Source organism: Mustelus asterias, chromosome 15 (assembly GCF_964213995.1).
Source record: "Mustelus asterias chromosome 15, sMusAst1.hap1.1, whole genome shotgun sequence".
In the NCBI taxonomy this organism is placed as follows: domain Eukaryota; kingdom Metazoa; phylum Chordata; class Chondrichthyes; order Carcharhiniformes; family Triakidae; genus Mustelus; species Mustelus asterias.
In genome coordinates this window covers 33,516,160-33,540,742 of record NC_135815.1, presented here as the reverse complement: position 1 = coordinate 33,540,742, position 24,583 = coordinate 33,516,160, and the positions used below count along the sequence as shown (strand labels likewise).

The window sequence follows — 24,583 nt, the reverse complement described above, 5'->3', positions numbered from 1 at the left end:
CCTTACTACCCTTTTGCTCTTAATATACCTGTAGAAGCTCTTAGGATTATCCTTCACCTTGTCTGCCAAAGCAACCTCATGTCTTCTTTTAGCCCTCCTGATTTATTTTTTTAGTTTCTTGCACTTTTTATACTCAAGTATCATATTTGCTCCCTGTTGCCTATACATCTCTCTTCTTCTTTATCAGAGTTCCAATATCCCTTGAGAACCAAGGTTCCTTATTCTTATTCACTTTGCCTTTAATCCTGACAGGAACATACAAACTCTGCACTCTCAAAATTTCTCCTTTGAAGGCCTCCGACTTATCAATCACATCCTTGCCAGAGAACAGCCTGTCCCAATCCACGCTTTTTAGATCCTTTCTCATTTCTTCAAACTTGGCCTTTTTCCAGTTTAGAACCTCAACCCGAGGACCAGATCTATCTTTATCCATGATCAAGTTGAAACTAATGGCGTTATGATTACTGGAACCAAAGTGTTCCCCTACACACACTTCCGTCACTTATTCTAACTCGTTTCCTAATAGGAGATCTAATATTGCATCCTCTCTAGTTGGTTCCTCTATATATTAATTTAGAAAATTTTCCTGAACACATTTTACAAACTCTAACCCTTCTTAAAAGGTTGTAAGATTTCCTGCCTCCACTACCTTCCCAGGCAGTGCATTCCAAATTCCCACCACCCTCAAGTGAAAAAATATTTTTGCAAATCCCCTCCAAGTCTCCTGCCCCTTACCCTAAAACTATGCCCCCTCTTGACTGACCCCTCAACCAAGGGGAACAGCTGCTTCCTATTCACCCTGTCCATACTCCTCAATCTTATACATGTCAAATCATGTTCCCCTCTGCCTTCTTTGCTCTAAACAAAACAATCCAAGCCTATCCAATCTCTCCTAATAGCTCAAATACTCCATCCCAGACAACATCCTGGTGAATCTCCTCTGTACCCACGCTAGTACAATCACATCCTTCCTATAGCAAGGTGACCAGAACTGCACACAGTACTCCAGATGTGGTCTAACTAATGTTCTGTACAGCTTCAACATTATCTCCATGCTCTTATACAGGCAACACAATGGTTAGCACTGCTGCCTCACAGCGTCAGGGATCTGGGTTAGATTCCCAGCTTGGGTGACTGTGTGGAGTTTGCACAGTCTCCCCGTGTCTGCGTGGGTTTCCTCCGGGTGCTCAGATTTCCTTTCACAGTCCAAAGATGTGCAGGTTAGGTGGATTGGCCATGCTAAATTGCCCTTCGTGTCAGGGGGGCTAGCTAGGGTAAATGCATGGGGCTGTGGAAATAGGGCCTGGGTGGGATTTTGGTCGGTGCAGACTCGATGGGCCGAATGGCCTCCTTCTGCACAGTCGGGATTCTATGATAAAAGCAACAGTCCTACATGCCTTTTTAACTATCCTATTCACCTATTCTGCCGCCTTCAGGGATCTGTAACTAAGTACCCCAAGTTCCATCTGTTCCTCTGAGCTTCCTAGTGTTCTGCCATTCATTAAATACTCCCTTGTCTTGATACTTCTTCCAAAGTGCATCACCATGTACTTAGAGATTAAATATAATCTGCCACTGCTCTGCCCAACCCATCTATAACCTGTAATCAATGACTTTCTTCATTATTAATCACCGTACCAATCTTGGTGCAATCTGCAAACTTGCGCATCATTCCCCCACATATGCCCCTGTCTATATCAATGGGGATGAAGCAGAAAGGGTCGAGAGCTTCAAGTTTTTAGGGGTCCACATCACCAACAACCTGTCCTGGTCCCCCCCATGCTGACGCTATAGTTAAGAAAGCCCACCAATACCTCTACCTTCTCAGAAGACTAAGGAAATTTGGCATGTCAGCCACGACTCTCACCAACTTTTACAGATGCACCATAGAAAGCATTCTTTCTGGTTGCATCACAGCTTGGTATGGTTCCTGCTCTGCCCAAGACCGCAAGGAACTACAAAAGGTCGACAATGTAGCCCAATCCATCATGCAAACCAGCCTCCCATCCATCGACTCTGTCTACACTTCCCGCTGCCTCGGCAAAGCAGCCAGCATAATTAAGGACCCCACGCACCCCGGACATTCTCTCTTCCACCTTCTTCCTTCGGGAAGGAGATACAAAAGTCTGAGGTCATGTACCAACTAACTCAAGAACAGCTTCTTCCCTGCTGCTGTCAGACTTTTGAATGGACTTACCTTGCATTAAGTTGATCTTTCTCTACACCCTAGCTATGACTGTAACACTACATTCTGAACTCTCTCGTTTCCTTCTATAAGGACGGTTTTTAAAAATCTGTGTAGTGCGCAAGAAACAATACTTTTCACTGTATGTTAACACATGTGACAATAAATCAAATAATTTAATGTATATAACAAACAATAAGAGTCCAAACATGGAATCTTGTGGTATGCCATGGACACCGGCCTCCAGTCAGTCAAACAGCCTTCTACTACCACATTGAGTCCTGTCACTAAACCAGCTTTGGATTCATCTCGCCAACTTTTCCTAAATTCCATGTGCTTCAACCTTCGCAATCAGTCTCCCATGTGGGACCTAGTCAAAGGCTTTGCTAAAATCCACATAAACTACATCAACCGCACATACGATAGAATTTTTCAAAAATGTTATCAAATTTGTTAGGCATGGCTTCCCTCTCAAAGCCACACTAACTATCCATAATGAACCCATGCTTTTCCAAGTGGAGATGAATTCTCTCCAATAGGTTGCCTATCACTGACGTGAAATACACCGGTCTGTAATTTCCTGATTCATCTCTATTACCCTTCTTGAAAAGTGGAACCATGTTAGCCATCCTCCAGTCCTCTGGCACTTCCCCCATGTAAGACGTTTAACAACACCAGGTTAAAGTCCAACAGGTTTATTTAGTAGCAAATGCCACTAGCTTTCGGAGCACTGCCCCTTCGTCAGGTAGAGTGGAGATCTGCTCACAAACAGGGCATACAGAGACACAAACTCAATTTACAAAATAATGATTGGAATGCAGTCTTTACAGATAATCACGTCTTAAAGGTACAAACAATGTGAGTGGAGAGAGCATTAAGCACAGGTTAAAGAGATGTGTATTGTCTCCAGACAGGACAGACAGTGAGATTCTGCAAGTCCAGGCAAGCTGTGGGGGGGTTACAGATAGTGTGACATGAACCCAAGATCCCGGTTGAGGCCGTCTTCATGTGTGCCGAACTTGGCTATCAGTTTCTGCTCAGCGACTCTGCGCTGTGTGTCGTGAAGGCCACCTTGGAGAATGCTTATGCGAAGATCAGAGGCCGAATGCCCGTGACCGCTGAAGTGCTCCCCAACAGGAAGAGAACAGTTTTGCCTGGCGATTGTCGAGCGGTGTTCATTCATCCGTTGTCGTAGCATCTGCATGGTCTCCCCAATGTACCATGCCTCAGGACATCCTTTCCTGCAGCGTATCAGGTAGACAACATTGGCCGAGTTGCGAGAGTATGTACCGTGTACCTGATGGATGGTGTTCTCACGTTTGATGATGGCATCTGTGTCGATGATCCGGCACGTCTTGCAGAGGTTGCTGTGGCAGGGTTGTGTGGTGTCGTGGTCACTGTACTCCTGAAGGCTGGGTAGTTTGCTGCAGACAATGGTTGTGCGGTTGTTTGAAGGCAAGAAGTGGGGGTGTGGGGATGGCCTTGGCGAGATGTTCGTCTTCATCAATGACATGTTGAAGGCTCCGGAGGAGATGCCTTAGCTTCTCTGCTCCAGGGAAGTACTGGACGACGAAGGGTACTCTGTCCACCATGTCCCGTGTTTGTCTTCTGAGGAGGTCGGTGCGGTTTTTCGCTGTGGCGCGTAGGAACTGTCAATCGATGAGTCGCTACTAATTTGCTACCAAATAAACCTGTTGGACTTTAACCTGGTGTTGTTAAACTTTTTACTGTGTTTACCCCAGTCCAACGCCAGCATCTCCACATCACGACTTCCCCCATGGCCAGAGAGGAATTAAACTCCACTCCCCTTGATGGCTACTGATCCAACAATCAGAGGCTAAACAGTATAAAGGACAAAGTAGGTTGCTTGAACAGCACTCTCTTCCACCCAAATAAAAGCCCATTCCCTCCAACATTAGCGTTGTCGATTGACCCTTATTTGAGGATGATACCTATTCAGAGTTGTGAGTTTCCGCATAGGTCTTCATAGAAACATAGAAAAACTACAGCACAATACAGGCCCTTCAGCCCACAAAGTTGTGCCGAACATGTCCCTACCTTAGCGATTACTAGGCTTACCCATAACCCTCTATCTTACTAAGTTCCATGTACTTATCTAAAAGTCTCTTAAAAGACCTTATCGAATTCGCCTCCATCACCGTTGCTGGCAGCCTATTCCATGCGCCCACCACCCTCTGAGTGAAAAACTTACCCTTGACATCTCCTCTGTACCTACTCCCCAGCACCTTAAACCTGTGTCCTCTTGTGGCAACCATTTCAGCCCTAGGAAAAAGCCTCTGACTGTCCACTTGATCAATACCTCTCAACATCTTATACACTTCTATCAGGTCACCCCTCATCCTTCGTTTCTCCAAGGAGAAAAGGCCGAGCTCACTCAACCTATCCTCATAAGGCATGCCCCCCAACCCAGGCAACACCCTTGTAAGTCTCCTCTGCACCCTTTCTATGGCTTCCACATCCTTCCTGTAATGAAGCGGCCAGAACTGAGCACAGTACTCCAAGTGGGGTCTGACCAGAGTCCTATATAGCTATAACACTATCTCACGACTCCTAAACTCAATTCCTCGATTGAAGGCCAGTACAGCATACGCCTTCTTAACCACAGCCTCAACCTGCACAGCTGCTTTGAGCGTCCTATGAACTCGGACCCCAAGTTCCTTCTGATCTTCCACACTGCCAAGAGTCCTACCATTATTATATTCCGCCATCCTATTTGACCTGCCAAAACGAACCACCTCACACTTATCTGGGTTGAACTCCATCTGCCACTTCTCAGCCCAGTCTTGCATCCTATCAATGTCTCGCTGCAACTTCTGACATCCCTCCACACTATCCACAACACCTCCAACCTTTGTGTCATCAGCAAACCTACCAACCCATCCCTCCACTTCCTCATCCAGGTCATTTATAAGAATCACAGAGTAAGGGTCCCAGAACAGATCCCTGGGGCACTCCACTGGTGACTGACCTCCATTCAGAATATGACCCATCTATAACCACTCTTTGCCTTCTGTGGGCAAGCCAGTTCTGGATCCGCAAAGCAATGTCCCCTTGGATCCCATGCCTCCTCACTTTCTCAATAAGCCTTGCATGGGGCACCTTATCAAATGCCTTGCTGAAGTCCATATATACTACATCTACTGCTCTTCCTTCATCAGTGTGTTTAGTCACATCCTCAAAAACTTCAACCAGGCTCGTAAGGCATGATCTGCCTTTGACAAAGCTATGCTGACTATTCTTAATCATATTATACCTCTCCAAATGTTCATAAATCCTGCCTCTCAGGATCTTCTCCATCAACTTACCAACCACTGAGGTTAGACTCACTGGTCTATAATTTCCAGGGCTATCTCTACTCCCTTTCGTGAATAAAGGAACAACATCCGCAATCCTCCGGAACCTCTCCCGTCTCCATTGATGATGCAAAGATCATCGCCAGAGGCTCAGCAATCTCCTCCCTCGCCTCCCACAGTAGCCTGGGGTACATCTCATCCGGTCTCGGCGACTTATCTAACTTGATGCTTTCCAAAAGCTCCAACACACCCTCTTTCTTAATGTCTACATGCTCAAGCCTTTCAGTCTGCTGCAAGTCTGCACTACAACCACCAAGATCTTTTTCCATAGCGAATACTGAAGTAAAGTATTTGTGTGATTGACTAGTCAGATTCTTGACACACAGATCTTAGGACACTTGGGTAGGACATCCCATGATGTAGGGGTTCCAGAGTGCACAATTTGCTTTCTTTTCTTTCCTTCTCTGCTGCCACTCTGCCTCACAATGTGTTTGGACTCAAAAGCATGATGTTGCTTGATGGACATCAAGCTGTCCAACATCAGCACTTCACAGCCCCAGTATTTCATAGAAGAGAATCATAGAATCCCTACAGTGCAGAAGGAGGCCATTCAGCCCAGTCTGCACCGAACCTCTGACAGAGCATCTTACCCAGGCCCTATCCCAATAACCCCACATATTCACCCCACTAAGCCCTCTAAACTACACATTTTTGGACACCAAGGGCCAATTTAGCGTGACCAATCAACCTAATCTGCACATCTTTGGACTGTGGGAGGAAATTGGAGCACCCAGAGAAAACCCACGCAGAAACATGGAGAGCATGCAAACTCCAGTCAGCCAAGGCTGGAATCTAACTCAATTCCTGGCACTGTGAGGCAGCAGAGCTAACCTTTGATTTGGTTTGTCACATATACCGGGATACAGTGAAAAGTAGTTTCTTGCACGCTATACAGGCAAAACATACCATTCATAAAGTACATTGGGGAAAAGGATAGGGTGCAGTATATAGTGTTGCAGTTACAAGTAGGGCAAAGAGAAAGATCAGCTTAATAAGAACAAAGAACAAAAGGACAGTACAGCACAGGAAACAGGCCCTTTGGCCCTCCAAGCCTGTGCCGCTCATTGGTCCAACTCGACCATTCGTTTGTATCCCTCCATTCCCAGCCGGCTCATGTGACTATCCACGTAAGTCTTAAATGATGCCAGCGTGTCTGCCTCCACCACCCTACTTGGCAGCGCAATCCAGGCCCCCACCACTCTGTAAAAAATGTCCCTCTGATATCTGAGTTATACCTCGCCCCTCTTACCTTGAGCCCGTGACCCCTCGTGATCGTCACCTCCGACCTGGGAAAAAACTTCCCACTGTTCACCCTATCTATACCCTTCATAATTTTGTACACCTCTATTAGGTCTCCCCTCATTCTCCATCTTTCCAGGGAGAACAAGCCCAGTTTACCCAATCTCTCCTCGTAGCTAAGACCCTCCATACCAGGCAACATCCTGGTAAACCTTCTCTGCACTCTCTCTAAAGCCTCCACGTCCTTCTGGTAGTGCAGCGACCAGAACTGGACCATTCAAAAGTCTGATGACAGCAGGGAAGAAGCTATTGGTATGTGTTCTTAGACTTTTGTATCTTTTCTCCAATGGAAGAAAGTGGAAGAGAGTTTCTACACGGCGCACAGGTTCCTTGATTGTGCTGGCTCCTTTCTCAAACCACTAGGAAGTGTAGATGGAGTCAGTGGATGGGAGGCTGGTTTGTGTGATGGGCTGGGCTATGTTCACAACCCTTTGTAGTTTCTTGTGGTCTTAGTCAGAGCAGGAGCCATACCAAGCTACGATACATCCAGATAGGATGCTTTTTCTACGGTGCATCTGTTAAAATTGGTAAGAGATGTAGTGCTATGAGCCAGGAAGCAGTTTAGATATAGAGGTGCTGAAGAAAATGCAACGAGAGAGCGACACAGCCATCTTCACAAAACAACTCAGCTAGAGATGGAGTTCTAAAGGAAAGCAAAATGCAAAAGACTATTTACTTCACTGAACTGAAGACCTTTCCCAAGCCCTGGTTGTAATCACTGGCTAGATTTGACCAATAGGTTTATGGTTGTTGTTTGGAAAACAGGGTTTCAGCCGAGTTTAGGATTACAGGAGAAAACAGATAGTCTCTCAAAGATTGAAAATCTAAAAGTAAGTGTTGACTGTTAATTTGCTGAAGTAGAAAGTTGTTTTTTGCAGTGTTTTATCTTTCTTCCACTTTAATAAATACTTTTATTTGTTTGTTCAATGAGAGGTCGGAGTTCTCACTGTTTCTGCAAACATTTCTCACTAATATCCCAAAAGAAAAAACACCATACGAAACCAGTGTTTCAGGTTGGAACACTCTTGCGGGGTTGCGTTACACAAAGTTCCTATCATCTCAACTTAGACACACATCTTTTTTTCACTGTCGCTGGGTCAAAATCCTGGAACACCTGTCTCAGCAGTCTTGGGAAGCACCTTCAGTCTGCAGCAATTCACTGGCTCACCCTTTCAAGTCTCACAGCACCAGGTTAAAGTCCAAAAGGTTTATTTGGTAGCACAAGCTACTAGCTTTCGGAGCACTGCTCCTTCATCAGAACTCCCACTTACCTGATGATGGAGCAGCGCTCCGAAAGCTAGTGGCTTATGCTACCAAATAAAACTGTTGGACTTTAACCTGGCGTTGTGAGACTTCTTACTGTGTTTACCCCAGTCCAATGCCAGCATGTCCACATCATCCTTTCAACCCATCATATCTGCACTGCGTGGTCAATTCACTTAGTGCCATTCCCTCATGTTCATCTTGTAACCTTGTATATGCTTCCTTTTCAGACAACATTCTAATCCCAGTCTGAACTTCTTGATTGAACCTGCCTCCACCACACTCTCCGGCAGTGCATTTCAGACCTTAACCTGCTGTTGCATGAAAAAGTTTCCCTCATGTTGCTTCTTTTATCAACTACATTACATCTGTGAACTCTCATTCTTGATCCTTTCAGAAATAGTTCACTCTATCTACTCTGTCCAGACCCCTCATGAATCTCCTCTCAGTCTTCTCCAAGGAAGCTGTCCTAATTGTTCCAATCTACCTTAGTGACTGAAGCGACTCATGCCTAGAACCATTTTCGTGAAATTTTTTCCCCCTGGAGATGTTCACCTCTCCCAAATGAACTTTTAAAAAGTTAAAACACAAGAACAAGAGTCAGGTGCAGACCAGTTGACCTTTCTCCCACCTCGACTCAACATTCCCATTCAAACCCCATATCCCTTAAATTTCTCTGTCTTGAATATGTCTACAACAACCAGACACCCACAGCCCTCTGGAGTAGAGAATACCAAAAGATTCAACACAATCCGCTGAGAGAAGGAAACATTGAACCAGAATTAACCAGGAGAACGTGGTCTACCAAAAAAATCTCAACCAAACTTGGACTTGATCCCAAGATGGGAAAATCAGGAGCTTCAGAGGAAACGCCGACTTAAAGCTGGTCGAGAGGATGTCAGTTTTAAAGTGATGACAGGTACACTCACTCATCGTGAAATGGATGTTGCTCCCCGAATTCCCGCAAGTGTTTTTTCTGCTTCTTGGTTAAGTTGCTGCCAAGTCCCCGCAACCTCCCGCCGCTCTTCCTTTTCCCCATCCCCACCGTCCACGCGCCACCCTTTAACCGCCACCCTCCACACGCGACCCTTTAACCGCCACCGTCCACGCGCGACCCTTTAACCGCCTCCGTCCACGCGCACTTGCTGCCCCCTGATTGGCCGGCTTCCGCCGACTGTTCCAGCAGCAGCACCTCCCAATACGGCCTCGCGCCGTTGGTTCACCGGCTCCCTAATAAAGCCCGGACTGATCAGTCCTGTCCAATGAAACCGCGGGAGGAGTTTTGACTGACGTCGGAAGTGTCCAATCAACGGTCCGGTTGGGGAGAAAGGCGTGGACAAAGGAGGGGAGGAATCCGCCAATCAGATGGAGAGAAGAGGGGAGGGGCGGGATTTCCAGTCTGGGTTGAGCTGCGCTGCAACTCGCCATTTTGTGGTCGGTGGTCACCGTTACAGCCCTTCATTGGAAATTAAAATAACGTTTATAAACCCGATTCGTGGGAACTCTTAAATAAAAAAATAAAGAGCGCACCATTTATCTTTAATCCCACCTGCACAATGGAGGCAAGTATGCATCAGAGAGCGCCTTTCTCATTCTTTATGTCGCTAGCCGGGGGGTGCGGGGCTGACAGTCACGGCCGAGTTGCTTCTCGATCGGGTTCTTTGTGTTGAGCCGGAGCCTCACTGACTGACTGACCTTCCTCGGGTCCTGAAAACGCTTTCGGCAACTCTTCTCAAAAAAAACGCTGTGTCTTCTGCAAATATCATTGGTTACAATGTTGAAATATTCTTCATTTGAAGTGCTCCCGTGTACGTTCCTAATTAGAAAGCCGAGAGAATAAGCCGGGTTCCTCTGCTTTCACAGTCCCCGTCTATTTTATTCAATGGTCTTTAAGTGTCAGGACACCAACACTAAGGCTTGTTTTCCTGCCCCTCGCTCCTCCATTGACTTCAACCTGATTCCTTCCCATCGTTTTGCCAGTCGTCTGGTACATTTACAACCTAGTGTGCGTGAAATGATCCATTTAAACATTAATGGATTGCTGTCGACAACACAAAGTTAGAATTTCAGAATTGGTGTGTGACTGCCAAATTTCATTTATTTGTCTCCCTTTTCTCAGCCCTGGCAATGACTTGTTCCTATATAGAGGATGTTCCTATATAGAGGATGTCCCTGATGTACAAATAACTCAAAAGTTTCATTTTACACATCTTGTTCTGCAAACCTTTAGAATGTTATAGATGAATGACTTTATATATTAGACTCCATTTACATTGTGATTGCATAAACCAATTCTTCTGATCTACTATATTGCAAAACCAATTATTTACTGTGGCCTTTTCTACGTGACAGACACATTTGCCCCATCCCTCACCTCGGCTACCAGGTGTAATAGGCTTGCGGTTTCTTGGCTTCAGATTGAAAACGTCATGCAGTTGCTTCTGACATGACTGCCTCTGTCCATCACTCCAGTACCATATTCAATCTAATTGCAATCTCTGTTATATTCTCCCTTCACCACAATTCTGCACCCTCTCTCTAGACACATGTCTACAATCGTCTGTCCCCGACCCCATCTTGCTAGCTCATTGTTAATGGTAGTTTGCTCATTGAATTGCTCGTTTGTCACCTATTATTAACTCTACTCATAAAAGCCTCAGACCATCCATCCTCATGAACTGCCTCTCCAATATCTTGCCAAGATCTTCAAATTGTCCCCAATCAACTGCATGCCCCATTGTGCAGCAACGCATTGTTTGAATCCTAACAGTTCATTTTCTGCCATGTTTGCAAGACCACAATGACCAAAATCACTAATAACATTTCTATAACTGTGATTGATGATCCTTCCTTGACTTCATTAATCTAATCATAAGCATTTGATATGATCGTGCTATTGTTCATTGAAAGAAATAATTTGCAATTATATAATGCCTAAAGGACCTAACAATATCAAGATGAATTAGGCACTTATAGCACAGTACTGCTATATTAAGAGGAAATGTAGAGCCAATTTGTGCACCATAATGTTCCACAAAGAGCATTGAAATAAACCTGAGAGCCAAAATCTTTTGTCAGTGCAGATTGACCCTTGGAATATTGCTTGGTACTACACTTAAATGTCAGTGTATGTTTTGTGCTCAGATCTATCTTGGGGCTTGAATCCACAAGCATCTAAAAGAGATTGAAGCTTAAAGGCAGTCTTTATTGCCTATGCCTAGTTTGCCTACCAGCAGTGTCAACTATGTAGTATAAGATTGATCAGATGGTGCCCTGTTTGACTTAAAGCTAAGCTTTAAGTGGCCATCCTATCCATCACTCAGATGACTCCTTTCCATGCCTTCACAACATTGCCTGGTTCTGCCTCTCTTTTCAGCCCCGCTGCATCTGAAATTCTTATCTATGCTTCATCGTGATCAGACTCCATTTTCAGATGTCTCTGTTGCCTTCCCAACATCAACCATTCAACTATAGCTTGTCCAATACTATAATCTGCCAGATACGTGGTGCGTCTTGTTCATCTATCATCTTGCAGTGGAGGAAGTTGGGTACAGTGACATGTGATGATACGCAGGTAGTATAGGTATCATCAACATACATGTAAAAGCTGATCTCTCGCTCCTGGGTGACATAAAGCTTATAAATGGGGAAGGGGAGAGAGCCCAGATTGCACCAGAAACAGATATGACAGGAGAAGCCAATTGAGGTAATTGAATGTCTATGATACAACAGTAAGGAATTGAGCCACCAAGACTAGTGCCACAAACATGAACTTTAGAAAAGAAAAAAATAAGGACAATGGACTGAGTTGACCATATTGATGGTAGCGGGGTGGTTGAAGAGGGGCAGTCAACATTGGTCACAACAAAGATGGATGTTGGTGACTTTGACACGTGTTTCTCTACTGTATGAACACATGACTAAAGGCTTTGAATATGAAGTGGTGAGGGAGCTGGGAGGGTAGTTGCAACACAACACTTGTTCCAAGACTTTAGAGAGAAAGGGAAATTTAAACATCAGTTGTTGAAGTGATGGAGAATAGAATTTCTGAGAATATTGATAGCAGTTTTGAGAGATGTGGGATTGACCTGGAGGATAGAGCCAGCATGGTGTTACTGATCATGGAAATGAAAAGAAGTTGAGTAGCAAGAAACTGGTGCAACACTCATTACAGTGCAGGTATGATACTAGAAAGATCATGGTTTTATAATGGAGCTCAGTTGGGAGTTCGTTAATATGTGAAGTATTAAGCAAGTTAACTTGAAATTTTTTTAAATTTTGATTTGCAGGTGGATTTTGATGAACACTTTGGCAGTGACAACATTAGGTAAGCTAATGTGTGGATATGTGGTTTTGGATTATTTTATGTAATTAGTGGATTAGTTAAATATGGTAAAGATCCATTTGAAATAAGATTTTAAAAAGCCTTAACATTAAGAAAGTCATGTAAATATAGTCAATCAAGTGAAACTAGGTGACTGATTCTACAAGATGACAAAGAATAATTTGTGTCAGACTTGGAGTTCAGTTTGATTGCACTAATGGAACTGATCTCAACTGCTGCAGCCCCTGTTGTATTATGCAGATTTCAAAAATCTTTGCTTTCAGCTCAGTTATGTCACTTACTGAACATTATGAGCTATGCAAGTTCTCCTTTGATTTATCATCCACTCAATCAGATGTTCCCCTTGGAATCACTCTTATTACGTACAGATTCCTGAGCATTTTTGTGCTTTATAAGCTAGTTGTACTTCATGTAAAAACTTCTTGAGGGTGGGATCTTACAAACTTTATAATATGAGGAAATGTCATATTAGAAATAACATGGACATCCATAATTTGAAGTGTGTTGAGTTGAAAATTTCAACATTTTATAATGAGCTCCACAAACTGATGCTACTCTTCAAAATATATTTTGAAAACGAATATACTTCTCTTTTTTTTACAAATCTTTCTGTACTTAAATTAAGTCTTTGTTTTCATATTTAATAATTTGTTCACTGAAAAGTACCTGCGAACAGTAAAAATAGTACTCTACTTGTTTCTTCAAAGCTAAATGGCTAAAATTATGCATTTGTTTGCTGGCCAAATTCTAAGAAATATATTCAAGAAAATTGCATTTGGACATGAGAAAAGTTTAACTTTTTATGCTAAGATAGGATGTTTTTATGCTGGGATAGTTGGGTAAATTAACTTACTAATTAGTTTCATTTTGAAATTGTACTAGAGGGACTTAATTGTTAACAGTTCAAGTCCCTGAACATTTTCTATCACTTGGATAATAGTGTCATTTAATATTAAATATAATGTGCAGTAAAGAGAAGTAAGTATGTTGTAATGCAACTATTCTGAGCAGGGGCAGAGGAGGTAAAGGAAGAGGAAGAGGTGGGCGGATGGCCAGAGGTGGCAGAGGAAGAGGCAGCAGAGGTGTTTTTGGAGGACCTAAGGACATAGAGCCACCAAGTAGAGGTGAATCATCTGGCAGATTTGGGCGAGGACAAGTAGCTGCTAATGGATTTGGCTCTGCAAGGTATTTCTCATTTATTTTCCATTTATTTTCCTCTCCTATCCTTGAGATGATCATTGATCTGGGTACACTTCCAAAAAGCAGTAGCGTTTCAGTACCCCATTCAAGAGAATATTCTTTATTGGTAAACATGGACATTTCTATATTGGTAGCATAAATTACCTGAGGGCCATCAAAGCAATTGTCAGCCTGCCCTCAGCCAACATGTGTTTTTGCAGATTATTTGATAGTGATCAGAAGAGAGGGGGAGTAGCCCACTTTTTGTTTTTTGCTTCAACTTGGGGACAAAAGCTAATTTGTATATGTACATCAACCAGCCCTAGTTATGACAGTAGAATTCCACACGGATCAGAGATCAGGCATGGTCTCATGCCGGTATAATTCCCTTGAGGTATAAAACATGCAGTGAAAAGTGGAACAAACATGGATATTACTAGATTAAAAGAAGAAGCCCACATTGTTGCTATAAAGAATAGTAATCATGAGGTTTGGGAGGTTTTAAAAATCAATAAAGGGTAATCAAGAAATTGATAAAATGCGACAATAGAATATGAGGAAACAAGCAATAAATATAAAAATTCTGCAATGATTAAAAGAAAAAGATTAGTAAAAGTAAATGTGGGTCTGTTATGGTAAGTAGTGAGAAACTCCGTCATTGTGGTGAGGTAAAATATCTTTCTCTTTCCTCTGTGTGCAAAGTAATTTACAGGCGGAGGAAGGTTAATGGAACATTATACAGTAAATATAGGCATGCACTTTAGCATTGTACCAACTGTTGGAGCACAAAATGCCTCTTTTTATATCATCTTTTAACAAGCTTGAATTTACCTCATTTCTTTTGATTGGTTTCCTATTCACCTGACCTTACATGATACTTCCTTTCAGTAATGTTGCATTGGTTCTCAGTCTGATCTAAACCTTGCACGTACACCTTTCCCTTACCTGTTTTTATTTTCTCACCTATTTTATTTCCTGTTTGAAAATTAACATCTACAGTCTCAGGCAGCCTCTTATTTTTTTCAAATTACTACTGCAGATTATCAGATTCCAAACACATTGCCCTATTCAGTATACCATTGTTTAATTTAAACTGGGTACACTATCTTGTAGTGTGATTTCTAAATGCCAAACTGATTTTTAACTTTCCACCAACCTCTCTGTTAAGCTAATTTTAAATCAATTACCGCTATATCTCCTCTTCTATCCCATGTTCCAACCGGGTTCCTAGAGACAGGAGAAATTATAATGGAGAATTTAAAAATGGCAGAGATGTTAAACAAATATTTTGTATCTGTTTTCACAGTAAAGACACAGAAAACATAATGAAAATAATGGGGAACTGAGAGTCTAATGAAAATGAGGAATTTAAAAGAATTATTAATAACAGAAGTTTCCTGGACAAATTAATAGGGCTAAGTGTTAAATCCGTTGGATCTTATGGTCTACATCATATAGGGTTTAAAAGAGAGGCTGCAGAGATGGTGCATGTTGGGTTTGATCTTGAAGAACACCTTAGATTCTAGAATGGTCCCAGTAGATTTGGAAGGTAGCAAATATAACTCTGCTATTCAAGAAATGAGGCAAAGAGGAAACTGGAAACAGAACTACAGAACAGTTTGATATAAAGTAGTGGGGAATACTTTAATTATATAAGGCTTTGGTGAGATCCCGTAATTGGAATAGTGTGTTCAGTTTTGGTCTCCTTCCCCGAGGAAGATTTGCTTGCCTTTGAGGGGGTGAAATAAATATTCACTAGAATAGTTGCTGGGACGTGAGGGTTGTCCTATGAGGAGATATAAGGTAGAATGGGCTTTGATTCTTTGGCATTTGGAAGAATGAGAGGTGACCTTATTGAACTGTACAAGATTCTTGGAAGGCTTGACAAAGTAGATGCTGAGAGTCTGTTTCTCTTGCCTGAGGGAGTCTAGAACTCAGAATCGGAGATCAGCTATTTATGACCAATACAAGGAGAAATTTCTTCAAACACAGGGTTGTGAATCTTTGGAATTTTCTATCCCAGAGTGCTGTGGATGTTGAGTCTCACAAAGGAAATCATGGGGTAAAGATGAGAAAGTGGAGTTGATGTAGAAGATCAGCCACCATCTCACTGAATGGCGGAGAAAGCTTGAGTGACCATATGGCCTATTCCCATTTTGACTTTTCATGTTTTATTGGTCCAAATAGCTCATGGGCAAGCTGTGTGGTGCATTTACTCAATGAATCATTGTTTTGTGTCATTGAGAATAATGTAATTTTACAGCACAGTAGGAGGCCATTCAGCCAAATGTACAGGATGTTTTGACTCCTTCCATCCAGATTGGCAAAGTTTTTGACACTACCCATTATTTTAATTATAATTTGTAAAATACTTAAAATGATATTTTGTTGGAGTTGATTAGGAGCTTAAGAATGCTCTTAACTGATTGTAGCAAGAACAATAAATTCTATTTTCTTTTTGCTAATATCCCTCATTTTGACTTAACACAGAAGAAAAGGTTTAATCTTAAAAATGATTTTATGTTCAGCATTAAAATTGTTAACTTCATATGAATTGTGCTTGCTCATCTGAGTTCAAATGTTGTTTTCTGTTTTAGACGTGGTATAGGAAATACGAGAATGCGTCCCTATCCAGATCCTCGTGGACGAAGAGGACTGCCTAGGTTTGGTCCGCCACTTACAAGGGGAGGGATGGAATGTCCATTTGGTGGGCAAGGAGATATGTCTTTCCCTCCTCCTGCAAGGTAAGGGTCTTGCAAGTTTTGGTAGGAAATTAGAAACATTGCAACCAGCAAATGGGCTCCTGGGCTTTATAAATAGAGGCATAGAATACAAAAGCAAGAAGGTTAGGGTTAACCTTTTATTAAACACTGATTTGACCTTAACTGGAGGATTTCTTCCAATTCTGGGCCCCATACCAGGGTAGGATGTGTCAGGAAAGTTATGAAGGTGAACATAAAAGATTTGGGAACTGTTCTGGGGGGGGGGAGGGACTTCAGTTATGGATAGATTGGAGAAGCTGGGGCTGTTCTCCTTAGAGAAGGTTGAGAGGAAATTTGATGAGAGTTGAGCAAGGTCATGAAGGGTCTGGACAGAGTAGACGGGGAAAAACTGTTCCTATTGGCGAAAGGGTTGGAAACCATAAAACACTGATTTAAGGTGAATGGCAAAAGAACCAAAGGCGACATGAGATAAGCTTTTTAATGCAGCAAGTCATTAGGATCTGGAATGTACTAGCTGAAAGTGTGATGGAGACATATTTAATCGTGGCTTTCAAATGGGAGTTGATATTTATCTGAAGAGAAAATATTTGGAAGGCTAGGGGAAAAAGGTAAGGAGTGAGATTATCTGAGTTATTGGAGAGCTGTCACAGATGGTGGGTTGAATGGCCTTCACCTGTAACCATTCTATGTTTCCATTCCAACTTACATTTATACAACCTGCTCTCGTAATTTAAACATTCAAACACTGGTATTGTTCTGGTGAATCAATGTTTTACTCTTCCAAAGCCAATATATAATTTCTTAGATTCAGTGTCCAGAAATGAATGCCAACCGAGTCCAAACAAGGCTCTGAAAACCTGAAGCATTAGTTTTGTATTCCAACCTTCTTGAGATAAAGGCCAACATCCCATTAGTGTTTTTCACTGGACAAGTCCAAAGAACACGGGAACTTCTATGTGTGTCTCTTCAAAATATGTTCCCATCAAGTGCCTTCAGCTAATTGCTTGTTGTTGGTGAAGACAACAGAAGTCTGTTTGGTGTAAAGAATTTTTGAAATAAAGTCTTGCAAGTTTTTTCTCTTCAGATAAATATTTTATTAAGACGTGAAATCAGTAGACAGACCCAGCTTTGTAGCGGTATATCACTGTTTAGTAGTTTTTGTGTAGTTTAGAAAGACGTGCTAGTTAGGTGCATTGGTTATGCTAAATTCTCCCTCAGTGTACCCGAACAGGCGCTGGAGTGCGGCGACTAGGGGATTTTCAAAGTAACTTCATTGTAAGCCTACTTATGGCACTAATAAATAAACTTAAACTTGCATTAACTTGAATATCAAAAATGAATTGGAGTTATTACAAGTACGAAACCTTTGTTTTTATCTGTACTCATACTGTAATCGTTGGGTGCATAGGTTATGATGTAGTGCAAATATTCTTGAACTTTCTGGTGAGCTGATTGAAAATACATGCCTTGCAAGGGATATTAGCCAACATGTTCTGACTCCCAAAAGTCCTTGCCTTCTGTGGTCTTGTCCAGCTGCTTAAAACTTTGTCTCCAAGTTTGAATAAAATATGTTTTAATTTGCTCTCTGGTAATTAGCATTTGATAACTGTCTTGCAGATTTAGGGGTGGTGGTCCTCCTCCACCACCACTTCCTCCTCCTCCAGGACCAATGTGCTTCAGAGGACGACCCCCCTTTATTCGAGCTAGAGGCATGCAAAGAGGGGTTTTCTCACCTCGGAGAGGGTAAGTCGAACTCAAACTTTTGTGGGATCGTTTTCCCAAAGCACTATCAATTTATTTTTTTCTAAGTTAAACAAAATACTTAGATCTGAGTTTTGTAATTAGCACTTATTGAAGTGAGTAATTGTTTGGAAGCCTATAAAAATCTGCATGTCAAGAATGTTTCAAATGACTATTTAGTGTATAAGTTGATAATAGTATATTGTTCGATTTTTATAACAATATTTTTTAATGAAGAAAAGTACACCATGAAACAAAAAATTGTGATTTTATCCTTTCACACAGCTTTCACAATGGACCTGGTGCGCCGCTGCCACCTCCGCCACCTGGACGGGGCCAGAGATGGCCTGGACCGCCAGGTGGCAGACACTTTTAAAGCCACTTACTGTTAAATTGTATAGTGGGGTGGACACAGTTTTTTGATGGCCGGACTAGGAACAGCAAATAATAATGCTGGCAAAGAAACTTAGTTGAGACTTGTCAACAATATTTGCAGCAGCCCTCATGCACCAAATGGCATATGCCATACAAATATATATTTCTGTGACTCTTTGGACTTTTGAAGTATTGTTTTATATAAGCTGTATGGACTCCTATCGGTGCCTCATGCACATATAAATCTTGAATGATTAAATAACCATTCATGTTTCATGTCTAGATGTCTCTGCTGAGGTCAAGCATTTATCTTTGTAAAGAATCATGAGTCAACTTTTATGAAGTTTGAAAATATTTTTGTGCAGCTATTTCACCTTGGGTAGCTGTGATTGTTTTAATAATGTTGTTTGTCTGGAAATATTGCGTGTGCATCCTTATTTTATAGAAGTGAAGTGTTTTTTTTCAACTTTAAAATACTGAAAGCAAGTGACACTGTAAAGTGAAAGTAGTTAATGGCTGGTTGATTCCATACATGGAAAAGAAAACTCACTGTTTAAGTTTTGAACTGTTAGAAACACTAAATAATGTAAATGAAATAAATGTGGATTAATGTTACTTTCTGAACCAGAAAGAGCATAATGAAAAACTCAAGGAAATAAAAAAATATTTAAAACAGTTGTGAATTTCAAAGGGTTTTAAATTCATTTTCCCAAAATATATATATATATTTACACAATGTAGCTTGACCCTTTTGATTTTGTTATTAAACAATAATTGAAGTGGAACATGTTATGTTTGACAAACAAAAATGTTAGACAGTTAATGTACCTTAACTACATTCATTTGAATATTTTAATGAAGTAATGTATAGTGATTTTTACCATATATTCATATGAATATTCTAATGAAAGTGTTACCAATTCTTGCTACAAAAAAATTAATGAACAACTGTAATTCTTCCTAATGTTGCCACATTAATGGCAGAGAAACATAGCGTAACGACGGAAAAGTATTATGGAACAGAGCCTGCCATCTTCCAGGATGATCACAACCTAACTTGCCAGTAAAGCAGTTCGTTTAACAACGAATCTTGCTAGTTCCCTTTGTGCTGAGGGCTGAATTCTGTCTTCTGACAAGTGTGCAGTTCAAGTTAACCTTAGGCTAGCCCTACCCTGGGTCTTAAATCTGCAAGCAGGAATTGTATGTACGAAGAGACAATAATTTGTTAAGGTATGGTTAACTAAATTTTATGTGGGCATGTCCCACTACATATCTGGCTTCCAGTAATATATTAATATTAAAAGGTAGCAGTAGAAGAGATTAATATTTTAATTTATAGTCCTAACCATTGAAGCAAGATCTGTGGGTGATAAAAATATAGCAATTTTAATTTTGTGCAATTTAAAACTTTCCCTTAAGTTTTTCTTTAAGCCTGTTAACCAATTTTTCTAATTTTCTTCTCAACATTGCATGTGATTATTAAGTCTAATTTTAATCACCACCTTTATTGTGGTGCAAGATTGATGCTGTTGTTGTCTCCTGAAAGGTAACATAGGTAGTGCACCCTGTGTGGCCTACTGGTGATGCCGAGACTACCGGGAGACTTGAGCACTATATTCAGGTGAGAAGTTTTTGCATAATAATTTTCTTTATTTACTTTATTTATCTGAATCTGTGCAAAACCATGTTGCTTAGTCCAATTTTGAAGTGGATACTGTGCTTTAAATTGTTGTTCTTGTAACAAAGAGCATGATTTTAAATGCCACAATGACTCAATAGGTAAATTCACTTTATGTTTTGATGCTGAGCCGTACAGACAATGATGATCACAGGTTCAATCACTGGTCTGTGCTCAAGCAGTAGCAGAGCACAACAGCACGGTAGCACAGTGGTTAGCACTGTTGCTTCACAGCACCAGGGACCTGGGTTTGATTCCCGGCTTGGGTCACTGTCTGTGTGGAGTTTGCACATTCTCCTCGTGTCTGTGTGGGTTTCCTCCGGGTGCTCCGGTTTCCTTCCACAGTCCAAAGATGTGCGGGTTGGGTTGATTGGCCATGCTAAAATTGCCCCTTAGTGTCCTGAGATGCGTAAATTAGAGGGATTAGCGGGTAAAATATGTAGGGATATGGGGGTAGGGCCTGGGTGGGATTGTGGTCGGTGCAGACTCGATGGGCCAAATGGCCTCTTTCTGCACTGTAGGGTTTCTATGATTCTATGAACAGTTGGTTAATGTTCCTGAGCAGAGAAGTGAGAAAATAAATGGGTTTGGTATTTCTGATTGCTGTACAGTTGTGAGCAACATCACCAGTTTGTAATTTAAGAAAGGTTTAGAAGGCACCAAAAAGTGGAGAGATGGACATCAAACTGGAAGAGGATAAATTTAATAGAGGAGAAAAATGTTTGAAGATATGGATTTTAAGGAAGTCTTTGAAAGTGGAAGGATGTGGAATTTTAGGATTGTTTTGGAATTTGAACACAGCATAGTAACTGAGGGGCTTCTGATAATGGAGTGGGGACGACATATTAAACTGGGAGTCAGAGAAGTGGTATGTGTGCAAAGATGTATGTGATCTGAAGAGGGTTGCTCAGGCATGGTGGAGCAGGGCAATTGAAGAAATTGCATTTGAGAATCTTGATTCATTAGAGCACGTTTTGCCAGAAGAGCTGAGTGAGGATAATAGCGATGGTTATCTGAAAAAGGGAGAGGTTGAGTTTTGGGTGAGCTGGTTTGCAAGTGATCATAATGATGTAGCTGGACAGAACACTGAGAAGTCCACTCTGAGTGGAGACAATGTAGATTAAGATTTTGGAAGATCATTAGCAAACAGTTGTAGGATAAAAAGCTCAGCTACAAGTAAAACAAGAACCTGAGATTGTTAATCAATTTTCTGTCAGCTGTGGAGTTGATGGAGCCTGCACCAAAGGCACATAGGTACAGACTGGAGCTGTTTTAGTTGTGCCAAACTTAAGCTAAGGCAACATTGACTTGTCTAAAATTTGATGTTTGTTGACAATGGGATTAGGCTTGGCTGTGATTGTCCCCAGCAATCAAAAGGTCTACTGACACTTATTTTGGCTGACATGAAAATAGCCCGTTAGTAGAAAAAATGAGAGAAAATATGATGAACAGGTCACACAGTATAATAGAGGGACCAATGAAATTTTACAATTGTGTGGTTAATAGAGGAAAGGTCAAGGAATAGACAGGACAGATTATTAAATTTATAGCAGATGAATCGAATAAATTATTCACTATTTTTCACAAAGGGGGACTGTAGGTAATACCAACTATAGCAGATGGAGCTCAGTAATCTGTAAGGCATAAAAGTTTGAAAATGTCTTATGTGGGAACTTGAAGATTTAACCATCCACAGAGCACCTAGACTTCGAGCCTTCAACAAATTGAAGAAATAAGAGCTCCAGAACTACTGAGATAATTCAGGACTGTTGAATAGCAATGTAATTCCAATATTCAAAAGTTAAAGCACAAAATGGATAAAATTGATTCTATAAACTAGCATTCTATAAATTTTCATTCAAAATTCTCCTCCGAGAAAGTAACCATTTATGTTTCACAAATATCTGCCAAGATGTCTTGGTTCACAATATTTAAGAAAATGGAAAATTATATCTGGTTTAGCAGTCATTTTTTTGTTACATTCACTGATGTTATAAAACTGTTGGCAAGTAACGAATAGAAAACTTGTTCACTTGCAACAGTTATGAGAGACATGGCAGATAAGCTTTCATGTGAAAAAATGTAGGGTAATGTAGTAGCAGGCAATATAAATGCATACAGGAGGATGGGGGACTTTTTAAGATAGGCAAATGAGAATTGTGGGGTTGGGCTACATTCTGCTCCTGGAATAAAACAGCTGCTTTCATCAAAAGGGAAATAGCACTAAACACTTGGAAAAGTAATCCAGCTAACAAAAAATAAAGTAAAATGAACAAGATAGCTGAAGGATGATTTATGTTTGAGAGATAGTAGCTTGATATTTATTTTCACCAAGAGACATAGGGAAAGGAATCAACTGTGGAGGTTAAGAAGTCCATATTGAAAGATGCAGTGGCTGCATGAACCAAATAGCATCCTTTCACTCCAACAGTAGTTATAGATTGTACCACAAAACAACATGCTTATGGAACCATATACCACAGCTTGATTGTCATGTGGAAGGGAGAGGAAGTTAGGCAGAGGAAAATAAATGGGACAATTTTGCAGTGGTTCATCCTTGTTTAGTTCATTTTGTTTGGACACGTATGTTAGCATCCCTTCACAAAAGTCATAGGCTGTGACTTTGGAAGAAAGTAATGGAAATGAATGTGTATAATTTTTAAAAATATCTCTGAGGAATGTCATTGTCTCAAGTTGCAGAAGGTAGCTAAATAATAACATTTCCATCTGCCAGTACTCTTTGTGCTGATATGGATACCTCTGGCTGCTTCACACAGGTTTGGAAAAAGAAGTGAAACTCTCATATTGTAATATTTTGTGTTGAATAACCAATGTTTTTTAAGGCTTCTAATAGTCCTATCTGAAGTTGTCAAGACTGATCTAATTGATACTATTTCTGATGTCTTCTGAGAGTTTGGCAGGAACACTATCTGTGAAGATGCTGCTTGGACTTACAAGAAGATAAAGATAAGATGGCCTTCTCTGTTTACCACACTGCTTACAGCTCATTACCATTTTTCATTGCATGTCGTCAGAAAGAAAATTGGTTTATCTGCACGAACCTCCAATGCCACCCCATCCAAAAATAACATATAGTACTAAGTTGTGCAGGGCTAAAAGTTCCCAAATTAGTGTGGATGCCAACTGTGGCAGCAGTGGGAGCAATATTAGGTTATGGAGAGGAAAGTAATTAATATTGACCATTTTCCAGTGTGACACATAAGAGGGTTGTCAGTGTAAAGCCCATGAATGCTTGCTATCCAGAGGTGCTGGATGGGTGTCAGTGCCAATAAAAAACTAGGATGAGCAATAAATGCTGGTCTAGCTAGCGACACCCACATCCTGTGAAAGAATAAAAAAACTTTAAGAAATAGTTTGGGGGAGGAAATTAGAGAAGGAATCAACTGCTACACATTTGAGTGTGCAAGGGATTAATTAGATGCATAAAATAATACTTGAGTAAATTAAAAACCTTTCCTAAGAGATTTGCTTGAAGTGAAAATTAGTACAACCACGTACTGAAAAAATAAATGAATGGCAGCGTGGTGTACAAAGATCAGATAAATCAATTAAAGAAACAAATGAGAAATAAAAAACAAGCAAAGAAATGTGAACTAAGAGTTTTAAAAATATGGTAAGAATTTACTGCTTCCAGTACTTGACTGATATTGCAAAATGATATGAATTTGAAATTAAATAATATGCAAAATGAAAGAAGCACTGAAGTTGCTTTTATAATGAGACTGCTGACCAGCTTACTCGTCTTGAGTAGCATTTACCGAGGTATGGTGCTGCACACTAGCTCAACAAACTTGTGGAATTAAAGATAGTGTTAAAGACAGTAGAACATAACCAAAGGGAATGATTTTCCGAGCCTGGTGCGGTGAGCAAGTAGTTTTGCGTGGGTGGAAATTTGAACGGGAAACAAAAATTCCGAATCGCGACCAAGATCTTCCAAGGCCACTTCTTGTGACATGATCAGCTGGGGCATGAGGCTGATTTAAATATTCATAAGCCTACTTAAATCTGTTTAGTGAGCTCCAAATGCTATTGCCTGGGTTCAGTTACCTTTCCAACCTTACCGTTGGAGGATGCGGTGGCTGCAATGACCAAATGGCATCCTTTCACTCCAACAGTAGTTATGGATTGTACCACAAGACAACATGCTTGTGGAACCATATACCATAACTTGATTGGCATTTGGAAGGGAGAGGAAGTTAGATAGAGGAAATAAATGGGACAAATTGCAGTGGTTCATTCTTGCTTAGTTCATTTTGTTTGGACACGTATGTTCGCATCCCTTCACAAGTCATAAGCTATAACTTTGGAAGAAAGTAATGCAAATGAATGTGTTGATGGGGACCAGCTGTGATCCTTGCCAGTGGGACCAGAGGCAATTGAGGCCACCTGGGTGGTCGGGAG

General features: G+C 41.1%; 2 protein-coding genes across 9 annotated transcripts in view; one reads left to right on the top strand and one right to left on the bottom strand.

Annotated features, from left to right (window-relative positions):
• utp25 (UTP25 small subunit processor component) overlaps positions 1-9,293 on the bottom strand; it is a 47,549-nt gene extending 38,256 nt beyond the window's left edge. The window contains exon 1 of one of the 5 annotated variants that reach the window (XM_078229726.1): positions 9,051-9,293. In XM_078229726.1, the coding sequence (XP_078085852.1) occupies positions 9,051-9,160 (110 nt within the window). In that variant the 5' untranslated portion in view covers positions 9,161-9,293. The remainder of the gene's footprint in view (positions 1-9,050) is intronic. The other 4 variants (XM_078229729.1, XM_078229727.1, XM_078229724.1 and 1 more) reach the window with 4 other exon arrangements.
• Positions 9,294-9,488: 195 nt separating this feature from the next.
• Positions 9,489-23,866, top strand: LOC144504448 (uncharacterized). 4 transcript variants are annotated; one of them, XR_013499635.1, is made up of 7 exons: positions 9,518-9,683; positions 12,411-12,448; positions 13,478-13,651; positions 16,243-16,389; positions 17,986-18,111; positions 20,030-20,104; positions 23,016-23,866. XR_013499635.1 is itself a non-coding variant. In XM_078229722.1 (6 exons), exons 1-6 carry the CDS (start codon positions 9,678-9,680, stop codon positions 18,482-18,484), a joined length of 582 nt encoding a protein of 193 aa, XP_078085848.1. In that variant the 5' UTR covers positions 9,489-9,677; the 3' UTR covers positions 18,485-19,170. The 4 variants fall into 4 exon arrangements, 2 of the variants coding, with proteins under 2 accessions (XP_078085848.1, XP_078085849.1); XR_013499634.1 differs by having other exon boundaries at positions 23,005-23,866; XM_078229722.1 differs by lacking the exons at positions 20,030-20,104; positions 23,016-23,866 and adding an exon at positions 18,394-19,170 and having other exon boundaries at positions 9,489-9,683.
• The last annotated feature ends 717 nt before the right edge of the window (positions 23,867-24,583 follow it).

Coding starts and splice junctions, on each gene's coding strand:
- LOC144504448 (XM_078229722.1), top strand. Junction 12,449..13,477: donor TTTGGCAGTGACAACATTAG/GTAAGCTAATGT, acceptor TATTCTGAGCAG/GGGCAGAGGAGGTAAAGGAA. Junction 18,112..18,393: donor GTTTTCTCACCTCGGAGAGG/GTAAGTCGAACT, acceptor CCTTTCACACAG/CTTTCACAATGGACCTGGTG.